Raw genomic sequence first — 22094 nt, forward strand, 5'->3', positions numbered from 1 at the left:
TGAAACACTGAAAGCAAACAAGGCAGTTGGTATTTTTAGAAGTGACACAATGGGGAATTAACAACTGGTTATAAGCCAAATATTCTCAAAATAAACAAATATCTGACCGTGGATCAACAAAACCAGTGATAATTAGCTCAGATATGTTTGTAGCAATAGCCAAAAATATATTGTATTTGTACATTTCCTACCATAATTATCTAAAATTAAAGGGATAGTTCACCCAAAAATAAAAATTCGATGTTTATCTGCTTATCCCCAGGGCATCCAAGATGTAGGTGACTTTGTTTCTTCAGTAGAACACAAACAAAGATTTTTAACTCAAACCGTTGCAGTCTGTCAGTCATATAATGGCATTCAATGGGCACCAAATCTTTGAGAGTAAAAAACATACACAGACAAAACCAAATTAAACCCTGTGGCTCGTGACGATACATTGAGGTCTTAAGACACAAAATGATAGGTCTGTGCAAGAAACTGAACAGTATTTATATCATTTTTTAACTCTGATCCACCGCAACGTTCAACTGTATTGAGCGATCACGCAGGTGATGCGTAGGGTTGCCACCCGTCCCTTAAAATACGGAATCGTCCCGTATTTGAGAATGAAATTGCGCGTCCCGTTTTGAATCAATACGGGACGGGTTTTGTCCCGTATTTTTAATAGTTTTTTTTAAGCAGCGTCTCATGCAAATCATCCCAGACGCATTTTATGGAGATGCCTCCTTTCCTACTTTTGATTGGGTAATACTTGATGTCATCGTTAGTTTGATTGGTCTTTTTAACTGTCCAGTGAGGAGGGTGTCTTTTAAATGAACACTTTACTTTTTTTGGAAATAGGCTCATTCTCCAACTCCCCCCGAGTTAATAAGTTGAGTTTTACTGTTTTGAAATCCATTCAGCCGTTCTCCTGTTCTGGCGATATCACTTTTAGCATAGCTTAGCATAGATCATTGAATCCTATTAGACCAATAGCATCGTGTTCAAAAATGACCAAAGAGTTTCGATATTTGTCCTATTTAAAACTTGACTCTTCTGTAGGTATATCATGTACTAAGACCGGTGGAAATGCAAAGCTGCGAGTTTCTAGGCTGATAAGATTAGGAACTACACTCCCATTCCGGCGTAATAGTCGAGGAAGTTTGCTGCCGTAATAAGGCCGAAGCAGGAGCAGTAATATCACGCAGCACATGTGCAAATGCTAAACTAGCTGGGAACTCATTTCTGATAATACTCCGCCTGCTTCGGCCACATTACGGCAGCAAACTTCCTTGACTATTACGCCGGAATGGGAGTGTAGTTCCTAATCTTATCAGCCTAGAAACCCGCAGCTTTGCATTTCCGCCGGTCTTAGTACACGATATACCTACAGAAGAGTCAAGTTTTAAATACAACAAATATGGAAACTCGTTGGTCATTTTTGAACATGATGCTTATTGGTCTAATAGGATTCAATGATCTATGCTAAGCTATGCTAAAAGTGATATCGCCAGAACAGGAGAACAGCTGAATGGATTTCAAAACGGTAAAAATCAACTTATTAACTCGAGGGGAGTTGGAGAATGAGCCTATTTCCAAAAAAAGTGGAGTGTTCCTTTAAGCAGGGTCTGCCAAGTCTAACGAGTCTACCGCAACAGCTACAGTCACTGGACGCAACAAAGCGACCGTTGCAAATCATTTAAACTTTGTGTGAGCATGTCATAAATAGAACGCGGCCACAGATTACTGTCGGGGATTTGCTGTGTCGCGCCGCCCCGCGCCGCATCCAGTGTAGACAGCATAATAGGTTCTATTGTATTTTGTCGCGTCGCGCCGCTCGAGTCCGGTGTAGACACAGTGTAACAATGTCAGATGCTTCTCCAGGTAACCCCCGCGTCTTAAAGTTTTCAGAGCTTAAACGCAAGAAAGGTTCCTTTGCAGTTTTGTGCTCAAAACCTAAAATCAAACCACTCAGAGACCTTAACAACAGATTCAAGTGTCAACCTTAAAAGTCAATAGTGATATCCAGCAACATGAGCAACAACTGTGATGTCAGCATGTTTGGTTGCAATATTATTACTAATAATGGTAATAATAGTAAATTATTACTAACCCCATCCCACCCCCCCCCCCAGCATGCGTCCCTTATTTTTTTGTATTAAAAGTGGTAACCCTAGTGATGCGTCAACATGCTCTAGCAATTTAGTCAGTGAAAAGTTAACACTCCCAGATGAGTTTGCACAAGAAAACTAATCTTTTAGTTTTTAATTGGATGCCAGAATCAGGATAAGCACAAGTAATTACCATTTTGAGTAGCTGCTATGCACTGTGTAAACTATGAGTGACGTATACGCACGACAGATTGTTGCTGTTGTAAACGTGTTCAGGACAGTTAAATGTTGTTCTACTGAAGAAACAAAGTCACCTACATCTTGGACGCCCTATGAGTGAGCAGATAAACATCAAATTTTCATTTCTGGATGAACTATCCCTTTAATTTTTGATCAGCAATATGCATTGCTAAGAACTTCAATTGGACAACTTTAAAGGCAGTTTTCTCAATATTTAGATTTTTTTGCACCCCAGATTCCAGTTTTTCCAAATGTATAAATCTCAATGTAAAAAAATCCCCCTATGACTGGTTTTGTGGTCCAGGGTCACATATTGTCTTTTTAATGTATTGTTTTATAAAACACATAATTAGTTATTAGTTTTGAATGGTAATGTTAAGCTATATTTTTGTTCAGATGGCTTAAACTACAGATATGACTAGTTATATCTGAATTCCGCTGTCTTTTCCCAGACTGGACTACAGCGGTCCATCGCGAGAGTTTTTCTTCCTGCTGTCTCAGGAGCTGTTTAACCCTTACTATGGCCTGTTTGAATACTCTGCTAACGATACGTACACTGTCCAGATCAGCCCCATGTCTGCTTTTGTGGAAAACCACTTGGAATGGTAAGGTTCTTTCCCCTTCCTCCCAAAAAATTCCACTTCCTGTGTGGTATGACAGCACATATTGAATTGTCATTGACAGAGAAATAAAAAGTTATGTCATTGGCTGCTCTCGCAGGCTGCTGTTGTTATTGCCAGAATGTCATTTATTTTTAACCGCATGATGTGACGTGTGTTTTCAGGTTCCGTTTCAGCGGCCGAATTCTTGGCCTGGCTTTGATTCATCAGTATTTGTTAGACGCCTTCTTCACCCGGCCGTTTTATAAAGCTCTCCTCAGACTGTGAGTGGACCAGAAACCATTAAATGCATTTAACTACACACAGACTTTGAAAACAATGAAAAAACTATATGCTTGTTGTGATGTATACAAGCATCTTAATTGAAACGTACAACTCTAATAGACTTTTTTATATTTTTAGCATCATTACTACAGTCTTCAGTGTCACATAATGCTTCAGAAATCATTCTAATATGCTGATTTGGTACTCAAGAAACATTTATTAATATAATTGATGTTGAAAATTGTTGTGCTGTCTTGAATTTTTGTGGAAACAGTGATACATTTTTTTTTTCAGGAATGGCATTTGCTTGAAATAGAAACCTTTTATAACATTACAAAAATCTTTACTCTCATTTTTGATCAATTTAATGCGTCCTTGCACAATAAAAATGTTCATTAAAAGAAAAATCTTTTAAACAATAGTTTGTGTCCTTTGTGGATTAGTAGCTGACAGAAATGGGATTTTCAGTAGCCAACAGGAAGCAAATATTTAGATGCATTTAGATGCAATAGTTAATTAGAGTAAATTCGGCTGTTTTTCAACAACCATCTCAATGTCAAAATTGCCTAAATATACTCTTATTGCACTTTTGCAATAATAAAATGAGACATAAATGAAATGATTTAAATAGTGTATATTGTTTTTTTTATACATTATTTACTTACATTTCACCAAAAAATATTATAAACAAAAAAATAATTAAATGAAGGACATCTGTTAATCGCTTAAACAGCCATATTAATCCTGAAGTAATGCCAGTTATCAGTCAGTTGTCAGTCAGTTGGCCTGACCAGTCTATCATCTAGCACTTACCAGAATACATTATCCTGTAATATATTAACTGTAAAAGTACATGCGCATTGTTACCCCTGTTTGCAGAGCTACGGATCTCAGTGATCTGGAGTACCTGGATGAGGAGTTTCATCAGAGCTTACAGTGGATGAAGGACAATGACATCACAGATGTGCTGGATCTCACCTTCACTGTCAATGAGGAGGTGTTCGGACAGGTGGGAGAAACCCTAAAACTAATCTTGCCTTAATATATATAATTAATATCATAATATAGACTAACAGTCAAATCAAAAGGACAGTAAGATTTTAAATCTTATCTTTGCATTTATTTGACCTAAAGTACAGCAAAAACAGTAATATTGTGAAACACTTTTACTATTTAAAATAACTACTTTCTATTTGAAAATATTTTGAAATGTAATGTATTCCTGTGATCAAAGATTAGTGTCACATGCTCCTTCAGGAATCATTCTAATATGCTGATTTGCTGTTCAAACAGTTGAGTACATTTTTCAGGATTCTTTGATGAAAAGAAAGATCCAAAGATCAGCATTTATTTTAAATAAAAATTGCACTCTAAACCATCCAAAAGCTTAGAGTCAGTGTAATTTTTTTTTGGTGGTGGGGGGGGGGGGATTATAGAAATTAATATATTTATTTAGCAAGGATGCTTTAAATTTATCTAAAGTGATGATAAAGACATTATAATGTTACAAAAGTCTTATTCATCAAAGAAACCTGAAAATTCCACTCAGCTGTTTTCAAAATAATAACAATAATACATTTTTTGAGCAGCAAATCAGAACATTAGAATAATTGTTGAAGGATCGTGTGACTGAAGTAATGATGCTAAAAATTCAGCTATGAAATCACAGGAATAAATAACATTTTAAAATATATTCAAATAGAAAACAGTTATTTTAAATAGTAAAAATATTTTAAAATTGCTGGCTTTTTTGTTTTTGCTGGCTTTTTGAGCAGAAAAGCCTTTTGACCGGTAGTGTATATTAGGGTTGCACGGTATACCGGTACTACGGTAGTATCGCGATACTAAAGCTTAAAAATACCCGCGGTGCCATTGCATTTTTGAAACGGTAGTATCGTATATGCACGGCAGGAACACTGTTTAAAACGTTCATTTGAACATGCACGCCAGCACACCAAAATGTCTTTCTGCTGTGCTTTGTGTAGTACAGGCTGTCTCTAAGCTTCATATGGTATCCAGTGTTTCCCGACGCTTCAGTTCAGTTTGAAATGAGAAGGTGCACACGCACGTCGTTGTTCACGCTGCAGTTTATCAGAAGAGAGGGTCTGATTCAGACCGTCTGATGTTATTTAAAAAAAATAGCAGTTCAAGAATCACTTATTCAACATATTTATAGTTTTTTCGTATTTTCATTCCTTTGCCCACTTTTAGAACAGGTGAAATAATTCGTTTCTGGAAGGATCGTTGATCACGAATGCAATTCCATTCATTAACATACTAGCTGCTTTCCACTTGGTTCTTATTAATCATTATATATATATATATATATTTTTATATATATTATAAATTAATGTTTTAATATATACGCTGCTTACTTTCAAGATATGCGAGCAAAAATGCTCCTGACAGTTCAGCAAGATGTTTTTGTTTCGTTTCTGTGTTCGAATCCATATCTGCGTTGGTTTGGGCGAATCACTGACTCACTGAGCCATTCATAAAAACAGTCATTTGATTCACTCCTGAATGATTCAGCTGTTTTGAAAGAATCATTTGAACGACTCAGTGATTCAATCACAAACACTGCTGCCACCTGCTGACGGGTTTAAGTTTCTCATCATATTACATTCTTTCCCATAATATTTCTATATTCAGAGTTTTGTATTTAAAACATTAGTCTGTAATCTATTATTTATGCAATTATAAATAAAGTCTAAATGTATAAATACCACATCTAAATGTCACTTCATGCAGCTTCTGCGCATTGCTAAGATGAGTAATGTTGACATGATTTCATGGAAAACAATAGCCAGTCATTCATTCACATAAATGAAGTATTCAGAGAAAAAAATGTTGTCTGTTTTCATTTACATCTTTTTATTTATGAAACTTTGATTCATTTTGTAGAATAGAATTTTAAATGAACAAAATACTGCATGGTATCGCGATACTACTTGGTATCGTGATACTTCAGCTGGTATAGTATCGTCATTTTTATGGTATCGTGACAACCCTAGTGTATATATATAATTACACACACATATTTCTAAATATAATTGTGATTGTATTGTAATATTAAATATATTAATTATAATTTTCGGGCATTTTTAATAGTATAGATTTGTTGCTGTTTTGTCATAAACAGTGGCCAAAAGATTCCTATGGTTTATAAAAATTGGTGAGAGTGGAATTAATTAAAATGAATATATCCTTGTGTCAGGTGACTGAGCGGGAGCTGAAGTCTGGTGGTACAAACGTGCAGGTTACAGAAAAGAATAAGAAGGAATATATCGAGCGGATGGTGAAGTGGAGGGTGGAGCGAGGTGTCGTCCAGCAGACACAGGCTTTGGTCCGGGGCTTTTACGAGGTAAACATGCTTGTCGTCTGATTTACACTCTGCAAGTTTACGGTTAAAGAGAAATTCACCCAAAAATGAAAATTCTGTCATTAATTACTCACACTCATGTCGTTTCAAACCCTCATGGTGCAATCACACCGGACACAAATGAGGCGTTAAGCACGAGTGATTTAAATGTTAAGTCAATGCAAAGATGCGATAGACCTCCCTGCGTTTGACGCGTATACTTTGGTTAACCAATCAGGAGCTTGCTCTAGTAGTGACGGAGGCAGAAATCCGAAACAACAATGGAAGACAAAATCATTGTTGCTGTCTGTGGACACTCAGAGCTGTGCGATACATCTTTGTACTTTTATAGAAGCAGGAATAAAAAGGATCTTGCTTGGAAGAAAGTGAGTGAGAAGGTCGGACAATCTGGTAAGTTGTAAAAAATGTTCTTTACTCAATTTGGGTTATGTATACAGTATATACATATTGAGACCAGACCACAAGCTAGATAAAGCCACCAAATTGAGCTTATTCGCCGTATTTTGAAGCCCCTCCAATGACTTGAATTTGTGTCTCTTGTGAGGTGAATTTCACGCACAATGTAAAACTCAAAATGTTCAAGCGTCCAACTACAGTAAAGCGTGATTTATTTGCGCAAGTGGCGTCTGGTGTGAACGCCCCATAAAGCCCTCGTTCATCTTCAAAACACAAATTGAAAATACTTGATGAAAGCTGAGAGCTTTCTGACCCTGTATAAATAATGCAACTCATGCATTCAAGGCCCAGAAAGGTAGTAAGGACATTGTTAAAATAGTTCATGTGACATCAGTGGATCAACCTTAATTTTATAAAGCTACGAAAAATACTTTTTGTGCACAAAGAAACATTCAAGAAATCATTCAACAGTTTCTTCTCTTCTATGTCAGTCTTTGATGCGCGTTTACAAGAGTACCACAGATTTCTTCTGAACACAAAAAATTGTTAAATGAATTTGTTATTTTTATTTTCTTTGCGCACAAAAAGTATTCATATAGCTTCATAACATTACGGTTGAACCACTGATGTCACATGGACTATTTTAACAATGTCCTTGCTACCTTTCTGGGCCTTGAACGTGTCGGTTACGCTGCTGTTTATGCAGGGTCAGAAAGCTCTCAGATTTCATCAAAAATATCTTAATTTGTGTGCCAAAGATGAACGAAGGTCTTACAGGTTTGGAACGACATCAAGGTGAGTAATTAATGACAGAATTTTTATTTTTGAGTGAACTATCCCTTTAAGTGTTGTCCAAGTGGCCATCATTTAACTTCTGACCTCTGTGTGTGTATGTGTGTGTGTGTGTGTGTGTGTGTGTGTGTGTGTGTGTGTGTGTGTGTGTGTGTGTGTGTGTGTGTGTAGGTGGTGGACTCCCGTCTGGTGTCTGTGTTTGATGCCAGAGAGCTGGAGCTGGTAATTGCAGGAACGGCAGAGATTGATTTAAATGACTGGAGAAACAACACAGAGTATAGAGGAGGTCTGAACACACACTTACATATACATGCACACATACAGCTGCTTCTATGGGCAAGAGTGAAATGTAAAATGCTAGTTGTTGTGAGAAAGTTGCTTTTTGTTGTCAGGTTATCATGATGGACATATCGTCATCCGGTGGTTCTGGGGTGCGGTGGAGCGCTTCAATAATGAACAGAGACTGCGTCTGCTGCAGTTTGTGACTGGTACCTCCAGCGTGCCGTATGAGGGCTTCACTGCGCTGCGCGGGAGCAACGGCCTGCGGCGCTTCTGCATCGAGAAATGGGGCAAAATCACATCACTCCCGAGGTACAGTGATGCACTTATTCATCTTTCACAAATCTGATGTTGATGTGAACTGGTATGGGAAATGTTTAACATGAATTCACAGAATATCAAAAATGAAAGATACAGGTCCTCTGACAATCAGAGTAAATGTTTTCTCCAAACTACTTCTGCAATATTAAGATTAAGTGTTCACAGATCATTTTACTTTCAGCTGATGAATTTGTAATTTTTTTTTAATTTACATTTTCCATCCAAATTAAATAAGATACAAAAGATTATCAAAATCTGTCCTTTGAATTTTTAGTCATAAAAAAAATTCAAATAGACATTTAAAAAAAAAATATATATATATATTTATAATATATTCCATATTTATTTTAATATCAAACAGGTTTGATCCTGTTGATTTGTACTTTTTTATGAATTTGTCAAGAGTCTGAAAAAATAATTCTGAAAATTATTTATTCATTATATATTTGCATTTTTTTTTATAATTGTTTTCCACGGTGAAGCATAGAACAAATGGAGCATGGAGTAACTCTAACAAATCAAAGTAAAAAAAAAAACAGTAAAGTAACATTAACAGTTTTAATAATATTAATAGTTAACATTTTATAATTATAAACACTTTTTAAAATGATGTAAAATTAACATTAAATAATAATTTAAATAATTTAACATTTATAAAATATATCATCATTTTAATATTAACATTAATAATATAAATAATATAAACAATTAAAACTGAATAAAATGTATGAATAGAATTTAAAATAATATTATATATAATTACAAAAATAACAGTAGTTAATATAAATAATTTTAAATGAACATAAACAGTTTTAATCATATTAAAATGAATAATTAATTTTAAATAATTACTATTATTAATTAATATTCATTTTAAATTATATAGTTATAAAAACTTAAATTATTATTTAAAATTGACATTATATAATCATTTAAATAATTAAAAAATATATAATAAAATCTATAATAATTTTCATATAATATTAACATGAATAATATAATTAATAACAAAAAAAATAAAAATGAATAAAAATAATTGATAGAATGAAATATTTATAATATAAATAATTAAAAATTAACAGTAGTTAATAGAAATTATTTTAAATTATCATTAACATGTTTTAATAATATTATTATTAATAATTTCATTTTAAATAATATTATTCATTAATATTAATTTTAAATGATATAGTTATAAAAACTTTAATATTATTATTTAAAATTACCATTAAATAATCATTTAAATAATTAACAATTAATAATATATAATAAAATATATAATAATTTTAATATAATATTCACATATAATTAATAACAGTAATAATATAATTAATAATATAAATAATTTAAAATCAGTATTAATAGAATTGTAAATTAATAATATATATATATAATTAAAAATGAACAATAATTAATATTTGAATTTTTTTTAAATAATATTCATATTAATTATTCATTTTAATTAATTATTATGAATTAATTTAAAATGACATGTTATAAAACCTTTTTTAAATGATTATTTAAAATGTACCATTAAGTAATAATTTAAATAATTAAAAATGTATAATATATAATAAAATATCAAAAATTAATATAATATTAACATTAATAATATAACTAATAATATAAATAATTAAAAATGAATCACATTTATTAATGTAATTTAAGAATAATAATATAAATAATTTAAAATGTATAGTATTTATTAATATAATTTTAAATAAACCTTAATATAAGCTCTTTAAAAATTAAAAACAATTTCCATTACTATCATCAGTGTTAAATGAGCAGACCTGAAAAACAGATTGGTCTTGATTCCATATGATTCTGTCAGTCAGGTTGCTGATGTGTCATGTCTGGTTTCTCAGGGCGCACACATGCTTTAACCGCCTGGATCTTCCGCCGTATCCATCCTACACCATGTTGTACGAGAAACTGCTGATCGCTGTGGAAGAGACCAGCACTTTTGGCCTTGAGTGAGGACTTGACTTTGAAAACACCTTCCTCCCGGTGACCTTTCTCATGTACATCGTATGTAATTATCTACTAGCGTGGATCGTGGATCGTGTCCTGTGTCCGTTTCTTTGGTTTGTTCAGGACACCACTGCATGCATCAGTCACCTGCGCGGGTGGACAGTGTGTAACGGGTATGCAATAGTGAAAGAGAAGCCTTCAACCTGCTTTAACACTCAGGGCCTCGACCTCCGCTGGAGTCGCTCTCAGTTCGCACATCATCATTTCACCGCAAAACCGTCACGGCCAGCATCCTTTCCGTTGGTGCATTTTCACATTGACAAGAATTGTAATGATAAAACCAAATATGCTCACAGAAAATCTGATTTGAGGTGCCGTAATTACTGTAAATGTGTGCACTAGTTCACATGATCTCACCGTACGCGGCATCATCACAGGAAGTGATGTCACTTTGCAGGAGTCAAAGGGGAAATGAAAAGTTTGAACCTTAATTTGACACTTGATTTATTCGTTTGTACTAATCAATACACTTTAATATAAAATCATTAAAGCATCCAACATGTTTATGGATGTTTATGGCTTCATGCTGTCTTGTCAGTAATGTTCAAATGAATTTCCAGTGTTGACACATAATTGCATTCAATGAATTGATGTTTACTTTATTGTTAACACTAAAAGCGAAAATGTTAAGCAACGCAACAAATCCAATCAAAATATATTTAATGTTTATTATACACTGAGATTTTAAACCAATGAGATTGCACTGTGGGCGGAGTCATCCATTGAACAAAACAAGGGCCTGAAAACTTCTCAGTTGCGTCTAAGACACTGTGTAAAGGGGCATTCATGGTGACGGCGATTTATAGTGATTTGAGTCAACATGAGCGAAAAAAACCAGTGGTGATGTGATGTGGGCGTGTACTTTATGTAAATGAGTGATGCAGTGCACTGCCAATGGGAGTGAAGATGCCACGGAAGTAAATGCTCATAATGAGCAGTTTTACATGATTCTTTATGCACTACTGCAGTTTATGTATATGGTTTCCTTCAGCATGTTCAGTTTTAATATTAAAATGCAATGATAATTTGTCTTATTGTATTCAGGGGCCAAGTACCAAAGGTGCATACCCACCTATTGAAATTGTTAGATTTCTTATTATTATTCTTCCGGCAGCCCAAAGAACCCTTGTTGGAAAGTTATGAAATTTGGCACACTGATAGAGGACAGTCTCAACATTAACCATAGCAAATTTCAAGTCTCTAACTCAAACTCTCTAGCGCCACCACTTAGGGTTTAGTTTTTCCACTGTTTTTTATAGTACGTAAAACCTACTTTTTAGAACTCGTCCTAAATGGTTTGTCTGATTTTCACCAAAATTGGCTTAGATCATCTTAAGACCATGCTGGCAAAAAGTTAAGGAATTCAGGTTGATTAGTCAAACCGTTCTCAAATAACATGTGAACGAATTCTATGAAGAGCACACAAAAACGGATGTGAGGCTATATCTCCGTAACAGTTTGGCATATTGAGACCAAACTTGGTGTGTGTTATAATAACCATGACCTGAGGCTACCTGCACAGTTTCTAAGCTGCGACTGCTATTTTTGTGAACAACTTATGAATGCTTTGTCGAAAAATCACAAAACTGCCAAGTCAAACCATACCTAATTTTCCCATGTCAGCCATTTTGGGTATAGGCCATTTTGAATTTTGTCATAAAATGCTATATTTTATGAACGCATTGCCGTATCATTTTGAAACTCACTGTGTCTTCGGGCATCATGCCTTGATGGTACTTAAAAGGTTTCGTGGCAGCGCCACATTGTGGTCAAAAGCTATAAAGAAATGATCAAAAATGCTAATAACTTTTGAATTCATTAGTCTGTTGTAATGAAACTGGTCTCAACATATTTTTGGGGTCATGCAGAGAACATAGATCACCATATTCTACCTAACTTCCAGTCCGCCATTTTGATTAATGTTGAAAACCTACTTTTTCGAACTCCTCCTACATCATTGTTCTGATTTTCATTCAGTTCGGCTCAGATCATCTTGAGCCTATGCTGGCAAAAAATTATGGATTTCGTGTCAATATAACAAAAAAGTGTTTGTTTAACAAATCAACGAATTTGCTGGAATCACATCAAACTGTGTCTGAGGCTGTATCTCTGCAAAGCTTTGACATATTGACGCCAAACTTTGTGTGTGCCACCTCACACTGACCACACCACATCAATTTGGTAACAGTGCCACCTATTGGTCAAAAGTAATAAACCATTCATTAACCATTTCATAATAAACTTGTCTCAAAATATTGCAGAGAACATAGATACAAATTTTGCCATAGTTGGTCGAACTTCCTGGCTGCCATATTGATTTATGTTGAAAACACACTTTAGATTTTCACTAAATTTTCACTAAATTTGTCTCAGATCATCTTCAGACCATACTGGCAAAAAGTTATGGATTTTGTGTCGATATACAAACCAATTTTTGTTTAACCCATCAACGAATTTGATGGAATCACGCCAAACTGTGTCTGAGGCTGTATCTTTGCAAAGCTTTGACATATTGACGCCAAACTTTTTCATCACACTGACCACGCCACATCAATTTGGTAACTATTGGTCAAAAGTAATAAACCATTCATTAAAGGGATAGTTCACCCAAAAATGAAAATTTGATGTTTATCTGCTTACCCCCAATGCATCCAAGATGTAGGTTACTTTGTTTCCTCAGAAAAACACAAACGAAGATTTTTAATGAAAACCGGTGCAGTCTGCCAGCCTTCTCATGGTAGTGGATGGGCACCAGACCTTTAAAAGTAAACAAAAACATGCACAGACAAATCCAAATTACACCCTGCGACTCGTGATGATACATTGATGTCTTACGACACGAAACGATCGGTTTTTGTGAGAAACTGAACAGTATTTATATCATTTTTTACCTTTGATACACAGCCACGTCCATCTGTCATGTGCATCAGTCACGTCCATGGTCACGTCACATGTGCACGCGCTCTGGCATAGAATACGCAAACGTCGTAAGGGGAAATCAGTGAAAAGTCCCGGATGAGTTTGCGCAAACTAACGTAATCTTTTAGCTTTAAATCGGTTTAAACAATCAGGATACGCGCAAGTAATTACCATTTTGAATAGCCGCTATATACACAATCTCTGTGCACTGTGTAAACAATGAGTGTCGTATACATGCGACAGATCGCTTCCGGCGTTTGCGTATTCTACGCTAGAGCGCGTGCTCATTTGACGTGACTGATGCCAAACTCGTGCACATTACAGATGGACGTGGTTGTGTATCAAAAGGTAAAAAATGATATAAATACTGTTCAGTTTCTCACAAAAACCGATCGTTTCGTGTCTTAGGACATCAATGTATCATCACGAGCCGCGGGGTGTAATGTAATTTGGATTTGTCTGTGCATGTTTTTGTTTACTTTTAAAGGTCTGGTGCCTATCCAGGTCAATGATAAGGCTGGCAGACTGCACCGGTTTTCGTTAAAAATCTTCGTTTGTGTTTTTATGAGGAAACAAAGTAACCTACATCTTGGATGCATTGGGGGTAAGCAGATAAACATCAAATTTTCATTTTTGGGTGAACTATCCCTTTAACCATTTCATAATAAACTGGTCTCAAAATAATTCTTAGGTCATGCCAATAACATAGATACTAATTTTGCCATAGTTGGTCGAACTTCCTGTCCGCCATTTTGATTTATGTAATCTTACTTTTTCAAATTCGTCCTAGATCCTTCTTTCAGTTTTCACCAAAATCAAGTCAGATCATCTTTAGACTGTGCTGACAAAAAATTATGGATTTCATGTCAATAGACATGTACAGTGTTCAATTGAATTGCTCATTGATGCAGTCTGATGCTGCTAGTTTTCAAAATCAGATCACGTGTGTTACTGTATGTGCTCCCACTCGCAGTTGCTGCATCATATTTGCTCATTTGCATAAAGTAAAAAAAATTGTCTACATTGTCCCATCGTAATTTCTTGAAAAGTTGCTTAAAATTCACTGATGCCATGATATGCACTCACTTTCCCTAAAGTTTATAAAATGTGTTTTTGTTTTTCTATTTATATGATGTCTTTTTATGACTTAAATTGGGGTGGATTATAAGAAATGGCAGACCAAATAGTAAAAATTTGTGCACCACATGTCAGCTGTTTGTGTGTTTGAAGAGCATTGAGATATTTTTTCGGAAAGGAAATAGGTTTTAATGTCAGGACAGTTTCTTTGAAATGTCAGAGTGGTTTGTTTCGTGGGTCGCTAGATCGATTTCTGTGCTGGAGTTTTGATTATTGTTCATGTTTACATTTTAAGATGATGTGAATGTGTGTATTATACATTAAGACGGTCATAAATTGTCTTAACATGATGCCATTTGAAGGTGCATGTGTTTCTATCTAATCCACATCTGATGAACCAGTCTTCTAATATATTCTACATGGGAACATTCACCCAAAAAAATGCATTGTTTGAAAATGCAGGAGATTTGGAAAGTCAGAATTACTTTAGAGTAATGTTTTCCAAACGTTTTAATTTTTGGGTGAACTGTTCTTTTACGTATTGAGGCCATGGAGAACACGCAATCACGGCTTTTGATCGTGCCTCAAATGTAATTCTGCTAAAAACAATTGCAGCTCAAAATGAATAACACTCAGCTTAAGATATTAGGAATGTACAAAGTGCATTTGTATTATTTATCCCAATTAACAAATGATAAAACGTCAGTAGCCTATATCAAATGTGTACATACTTGCTTGAACAGTCTATGTAAAATCTAAATTTTAAAATGTGATGAATCAATTTAAAAGCCAACAATTCATCTTTTTTTAAAAAACATGTCTTCATATTACTAATTGCATTGTGTTAGTTTTCTCAAATGTATATTACTATGCATATTTGGTTGGAATTGTAAAGAAATGCTACTCTTTGGCGCTTGTGAAGGACGTTTCTTCATTTATCAAGATACTCGCAGCCATTGGGAGATAAATGAGGAGAAGGGTCTGGAACATACTGCCTCTCTACAAACATGGCATTTTGGTTAAATGCAGAACGATTTGGCTCCTGCTTCCACCTCGGACACATACACTAGCCTGCTTTATGTCTTTTTACACTTTAATCTATGTGTATGGAAGAGAACAAGAGCGGAAAATGTACAAATGTTTTGAATTGTGTATTGAGGTCACTTATAGCGCCTCTCTCAGGCTGAGCTCTGTAACTACAGCATAACACTGTTAACGAATGTCAATAAACAATCACTTTCTAATGCAGAAGCTGACTTGTAATCCATCGGATGTGGTTGTAAATCATGCTAAATATAGAAGATTGTACTATTTCTTAATAAAATTATATATTAACATATATGGTAACGGAGGGATATAGTCTGACAGTCAACAGGCCCAATGCTGCTTTAATCAGGGTGTACGCCATTTTGAATTTAACGTGGATGAAAACAAGCACTTAACATTTTCTAGATCATGTCATGTTTTGTACAATTTACAACTTTAAGACTGTTTTATGGACATTTTGTCTACTAAAAGGTTTTTGTTTTTCATAAATGTGACCCTGGACCACAAAACCAGTCTTAAGTCGCTGGGGTATATTTGTAGCAATAGCCAAAAATACATAGTATGGGTCAAAATTATTGGTTTTTCTTTTATGCCAAAAATCATTAGGAAATTTAGTAAAGATCATGTTCCATGAAGATTTTTTTGTAAAATTCCTTCTGTAAACATATCAAAATGTAAATTTTGATTAGTAATATGCATTAAGTAATTTGGACAACTTTAAAGGTGATCTTCTCAGTAGGCTATTTTGATTTTTTTGCACAATCAGATTCCATATTTTCAAACAGATGCATCTCGGCCAAATATTGTCCTATCCTAACAAACCTACATGAATAGAAAGCTTATTTATTGAGCTTTCATACGATGTATACATCTCAGTTTTGTAAAATTTAACCTTTTGACTGGTTTTGTGGTCCAGGGTCACAAATACGTTTCGTCAACTGTACAATGTTGTTAAACAACAGTATTCCATTTAACGCAAAAATACTATGTAAGATCTATATTATCTTCAAGTATTTGCATATACTCCATTTAATTTAAAGGGTTCATTCACAAATATTGCACCTCGTCCCTCAATTTACCCAATTTAGTACTTTCAGTCTCCATTACCATCCTGTAATATTCAAGAAAACCTCAAGCCATCTGAAATGTGCCAAAACCAACTGGCACATCTCTCTACAACCATATAATCTGCAAAAATAAAAAAATAATTAAAACTTGATGTAATAATGAAGGATTATACATTTCACTTGCTAAAACATTGTGATGTAATATAAAATATATTGCTAAATCAGATGAAAACAGATTGGAGGAAGTAATATGGATGGATGTTTTGGCAGATGAAAGTGAAGACAGATGGTCCCCAGAGCGCTGTGGAATATGAGGATATTTCTGGAGCAGGAGCTGGTGGTTTTTGGGGGATAACAGTGAGATTTTTGATTTTGAGAGAAGGAGGAAAGTTTGAGACATGAAGTCCTAACTCAGTCCTATATTGCCTACTGTATACTGCTTCACATGCCATCTATTAAAATTATTAAGTACTATTATCATTATTATTATTAGTAGTAGTAGTATTTTAAACATTCTTTTCATTTAAACATTTTGCACTTTGCTTTGGCTCTTATAGATTTCTGGTCTCAATCTTTCAGCCAAAAAAACTGAGAGGAGATGTGGATCAGCTACAGGCCGTGTGGCTAAACTGGATCACTGTTTCTGTGGATGACGTCTGCTCACTCAATGTAGATTTATGATACATAATGGTAATTATGAACTGAGCATGGTTTAAATTTGTCATTTAAAAAAGATGACAAAGTACCAAGAAAAATCTTTCAGTACATGGCCAGAAAAATCATATCCAATCATATTTCAAGCAAAATCTTCATGCAGCTTTATGTCCAGCGAACAAGGAAAATTTAAGTGAAAATTGACAAAATTGCCTGTAAAGCATTTCACTCATGAAGACTAGTCTAATTTGTGACCCTGGACCACAAAACCATTCTTAAGTAGCGCGGGTATGTTTGTAGCAATAGCCAAAAACACATTGCATGGGTCAAAATGATACATTTTTCTTTTACGCCAAAAATCATCAGGATATTAAGTAAAGATCATGTTCCATGAAGATATTTTGTAAAGTTCCTACCGAAAATATATTAAAATGTATTTTTTTATTAGTAATATGCATTGCTAAGAACTTCATTTGGACAACTTTAAAGGCAATTTTCTCAATATTCTAATTTTATTTTGCACCCTCGGATTCCAGATTTTCAAATATTGTCCCATCCTAACAAACCATACATCAATGGAAAGATTATTTATTCAACTTTCAGATGATGTATGAATCTCAATTTCAAAAAACTGACCCTTATGGTTGGTTTTGCGGTCCAGGGTCACATATGACTTTTACTTTGACAAAATGCACTGTATTGGTTAAATCTCTTGAAATTCCTCACAAAATTAAATCGTTGTTTTCAGAAACAAATTATTTCTAAAATTACTGAATAATATTTTACTGACACCTCCTGGTAAAGTTTAGTAACTACAATGGTACTAGATGATCCATAGCATTACAAACTGTATTGAACTGTATTATTCATTCATGGATTTTTATGTTTTATACAAATTCAAGTTGGAAAGTCAAACAGATAAAGGTTATTATTCTATTATTTTACTCATTTCATATGACTTTCTACTGTAGTATGATCAGATCTGCTTTAAACACTTTATGACTTGCAGTTTAATAAATAAATAGAAATACTTAATATAAAGATGAAACTCATAAAATTACAGTGCTTGATTTTTATATCATTTGTTTTAAATGAAGCACATAAAAAAAGCAAAAACAACGACAGCTTCATGGCACAGCTTCCACACAGCCCATACAAATAAAAATATATGTAAATGCCATAATCACAGTGATTAAAAAAACAAAACAAACAGGCTGTCAATCATGTTTTGTCTAATGCTCCATTTGCAATTATTGTCTGTTTAACATTGATGCAATGTGAGGTTACTCTTCAGATTCTGTCTTGTTGAAAATCTCGATGACTTCGCCTTCCCTCAGCTTCAGAAACACTTGCTGGAGGTGCCATCTAGTGACAAAACAGGTTAAGATGATTATAGAAACTGATTTTGGACAGTAAGATTTGTAAGACATCTACTCACCAAGTCTGCATTTCAATAAAAATGTTGAATTTTTTTTACTATTTAAAATGTAATTTATTCCTGTGATTTCAAAGCTACATTTTTAGCATCTTTACTCCAGTCACATGATCCTTCAGAAATCATTTTAATATTTATTGTCATGTTGAACACCGCTGAGTTGAATTTGTTCAGGTGTCTTTAATGAATAGAAAGTTCAGATCAACAACTCAAATAGAAGTTTTATAAATGTCTTTATCATAATTTTTGATTAATTTAAAGCATCCTTGCCTAATAAAAGTATTAATCCACCACCCCCTTTTTATTTCAGATAAATCCTAATCTTTGGATCTTTCTATTCATCAAAGAATCCTGAAACAAATGTATTCCACTGTTTTAAATATTAAAATTAAAAATAACTGTTTCTTGAACAGCAAATCGGCATATAATAATGATTTCTGAAGGATAATGTGACACTAAGAGTAAAGATGCTGAAAATTTAGATCTGATCACAGGAATAAATTACATTTAAAAAAAATATTTAAATAGAAAGTAGTTATTTTACATAGTAAAAACATTTCATAATATCACTGCTTTTGCTGTATTTTGGGACAAATAAATGCAGGCTTGGTAAGGACAAGAGACTTCTTTAAAAACATTAAAAATGTTTTTACTGTCCAAAAACTTTTGACTGGTAGTGTATGTGTGTATATATTTATTTATCTATTTGAAGAGGTTAAATCATGGTACCTGTTCATTATAGCATCTCTGGTGGAAGTTGTGTAGAGATAACCTCCAGTCTTTGACCCGGTAACTGGAATCTTCAGCTGAAATTGATATCATATAATGAATGATGATTAATATATTTCTGACCAGTTGTAGAGGGAGTATTTCTGATGTACTTCATGATGCTGACCTGAGCGCTGATGTGGTCAACGCGGTTGTGTCGGTCAGATAAATGAATGTTGTGTATCTTTAGAGGAGGAGCGCCCAGACCGGCCATGGCTGTGGAATTATTATTCAGCTGCTCAAGGGCCAGACGGTGATACTCTGATCTTGCAAAATTTTCTGAAAGAAACAAAACAAATGTTTAACAAAAACCACACAATGTTTAACAGCTAACAGAAGCTTTAAGAAGCAATGACTTACTCTGCATGAGGTAATACATCATAGCACAGCCCCCGCCGGTCACTACTGTGACGAATATGGTCATCTGCTGCAGGAGACTTGTTGAGCGACTCATCCTCACTTCAGATGGAGCGAACCTCAATTGGCTGGGGGTAAACTCTATAAAACAACATCAATTAAAAAATGTAATACCTAAAATGATAAAATTAACATTATAGTATATTTGTAGCAGTAGCCAACAATTCATTGCACGGGTCAAAATTATCCATTTTTCTTTTACGCCAAAAATAATTTAGGATATTAAGTAAAGATGATGTTCCATAAAGATATTTTGTAAATTTCCTACGGTAAATATATCAGAACTTATGCATTGCTAAGAACTTCATTTGAACAACTTTAACGGAAATTCTCTTAAAATTTAGATTTTTTTAAATAGTTGTATCTCAGCCAAATACTGCCCTATCCTAACAAACCATATTTAAATTGAAAGTTAATTATTTAGCTTTCAAATAAATCTTAATTTTAAAAATAAATTGACCCTTATGACTGGTTTTGTGGTCCAGAGTCACAAATAGGCCTATATTTTCATTTGATCTAAAGGTTTCTGCTTCAGTGCATGTTTTATACCCAACTGAAATACGCATATGCATTAAACACAAATACCATAATATTTAATAGAATATTATATAATCTGTGAAATCAGTAGCCATTTTATATCATATGGAAAAAAAAATTACTGTCCTGTTTTTAGTGTGTAGTTTCAGTTAGAAATTCATAAATACACAAAAATGTACCATGTCGAAAACACATTAGCCCCTGGACCACAAAATCAGTCTTAAGTAGCACGGGTAAATTTGCAGAAATAGCATAAAATAAATTATATGGATCGATTTTTCTTTTATGGCCAAAATCATTAGGATATTGAGTTAAGATCATGTTCCATGAAGGTATTTTGTAAATTACCTAGCGTAACTTAATTTTTGATTAGCAATTAGCATTGCTAAGAACGTAATTTGGACAACTTTAAAGACGATTTTTTTTTGCACCCTCAGATTGCCTATTTTCAAATAGTTGTATCTCGGCCAAATATTGTCCTATCCTAACAAACCATACATCAACAGAAAGCTTATTTATTTCAGATTATATCATGTCAATTTCAATTTCACCCTTTATTTGTGCATGTTTTATACACAAATGAAAATTGTGCATATGTATTATGCCATACCAAACATACCACATTTAGATGGCTCTCCAAGGTCTTTGAAAGACATTCCTACCATTTTTGGAAATACCAAAATACATTTACTATAGGAAATTTATTTTACAAATATATATATATATATATATATATATATATATATATATATATATATATTAAAACGTATTTTACAATATACTGTAGCGAGATTTATTGTAAGGGTTTTTGTCAACATGCTCCTAATTTTACAGAACTGAACTCTAATTCATTCATGTATCGATTTCAAGCTTTTATAACTCACCGTCACATTTATTTCTTTTAGAAGCAATGACCAAAGGCACCCTGCTATAACACTAAAAACACCGCGCTATGGGAGCAGCCATGTTTGTTTTACTTTGAAAAACTTTATTCAAACATCGACGAATATAATCCGAAGAAACACACTGTTAACATCATATAACATCATATAAATGATAACGGCGTTAATGCAACGTATTAATGTAAAGTTAACAACGCTTAATCTGTCAGATAATCCGTTTATTTATTATCTGCATTTGTCGACAACAGAAACACGTGCGACTGGAGCGTGTGACGTCAGACGCACGCATGGTTATGAAAAAAAAAAGAGTTACGAAAGTTCTTTCCAGTCACACTGTGTAATGCATTTCATCCCTCTTATTTCCCTGCAGATGCTCTAGTCTAGAGGTCCACACCGAAGGCACCTTGCGGACATTCAGAGGTGAGGAGATTTATGCTTGCCCTTGTACTTATGCGTAAAGAAGATCTGACATTATTCGTTGTGTAATATCTCATTCACGCGTTTTGTTAACGCGATGCAGATGCGTTTAGTTAAAGATAACGGTTTTGGTGACGCAACACGAGTATTAAAACATTAATAAAAGAGGACACACGGCACAGCCATGCATTGTCAGCATTTTGCTAGCAAGCCTGTCTCAGTTTTGTTACTTCACTTGTTATTTTTGCATTATTTGGTGTTTATAGTTTATTTTATATGCAAATTAACTGTTACTACCTTCAATTCTGCTGTCATCACCATAATTTTAAATGTTATTAAAGGAAAGTTCGTGATTTTTAACCAAAATATAATTTTGAATTTAAAAGTATATATTAAAAAAAATAATAAATTTTTTTCAAATTATGTCTCATTTTCA

General features: G+C 33.9%; 3 protein-coding genes across 4 annotated transcripts in view; 2 read left to right on the forward strand and 1 right to left on the reverse strand.

Moving 5' to 3' along the window:
* hecw1b (HECT, C2 and WW domain containing E3 ubiquitin protein ligase 1b) overlaps positions 1-15665 on the forward strand; it is a 67897-nt gene extending 52232 nt beyond the window's left edge. The window contains exons 23-29 of the mRNA XM_073848567.1: positions 2783-2935; positions 3115-3213; positions 4094-4223; positions 6432-6578; positions 7956-8070; positions 8177-8375; positions 10253-15665. Of these exons, the coding sequence (XP_073704668.1) occupies positions 2783-2935; positions 3115-3213; positions 4094-4223; positions 6432-6578; positions 7956-8070; positions 8177-8375; positions 10253-10364 (955 nt within the window). The 3' untranslated portion in view covers positions 10365-15665. The remainder of the gene's footprint in view (positions 1-2782; positions 2936-3114; positions 3214-4093; positions 4224-6431; positions 6579-7955; positions 8071-8176; positions 8376-10252) is intronic.
* Positions 15666-18239: 2574 nt separating this feature from the next.
* Positions 18240-21483, reverse strand: coa1 (cytochrome C oxidase assembly factor 1). 2 transcript variants are annotated; one of them, XM_073849786.1, is made up of 5 exons: positions 21220-21483; positions 19746-19861; positions 19513-19664; positions 19347-19423; positions 18240-18547 (listed from the first exon to the last, which is right to left on the reverse strand). In XM_073849786.1, exons 2-5 carry the CDS (start codon positions 19837-19839, stop codon positions 18466-18468), a joined length of 405 nt encoding a protein of 134 aa, XP_073705887.1. In that variant the 5' UTR covers positions 19840-19861; positions 21220-21483; the 3' UTR covers positions 18240-18465. The 2 variants fall into 2 exon arrangements, with proteins under 2 accessions (XP_073705887.1, XP_073705886.1); XM_073849785.1 differs by having other exon boundaries at positions 19746-19883; positions 21224-21482.
* The window catches only part of blvra (biliverdin reductase A), a 5977-nt gene continuing 5174 nt past the window's right edge, over positions 21292-22094 (forward strand). Inside the window, exons 1-2 of the mRNA XM_073848568.1 lie at positions 21292-21305; positions 21612-21661. Of these exons, the coding sequence (XP_073704669.1) occupies positions 21292-21305; positions 21612-21661 (64 nt within the window). The remainder of the gene's footprint in view (positions 21306-21611; positions 21662-22094) is intronic.

The sequence above is a fragment of the Garra rufa genome, chromosome 10 (genome assembly GCF_049309525.1).
Source record: "Garra rufa chromosome 10, GarRuf1.0, whole genome shotgun sequence".
NCBI classification, from domain to species: domain Eukaryota; kingdom Metazoa; phylum Chordata; class Actinopteri; order Cypriniformes; family Cyprinidae; genus Garra; species Garra rufa.

Bases quoted from the DNA above. Each gene is read 5' to 3' on its own strand.
- coa1 (XM_073849786.1), bottom strand. From the start codon at position 19,839: ATGAGTCGCTCAACAAGTCTCCTGCAGCAGATGACCATATTCGTCACA. The intron at 19,665-19,745 runs GTAAGTCATTGC...TGTTTCTTTCAG, and splicing joins GATGTATTACCTCATGCAGA to AAAATTTTGCAAGATCAGAG. The intron at 19,424-19,512 runs GTCAGCATCATG...TATCAATTTCAG, and splicing joins TTGACCACATCAGCGCTCAG to CTGAAGATTCCAGTTACCGG.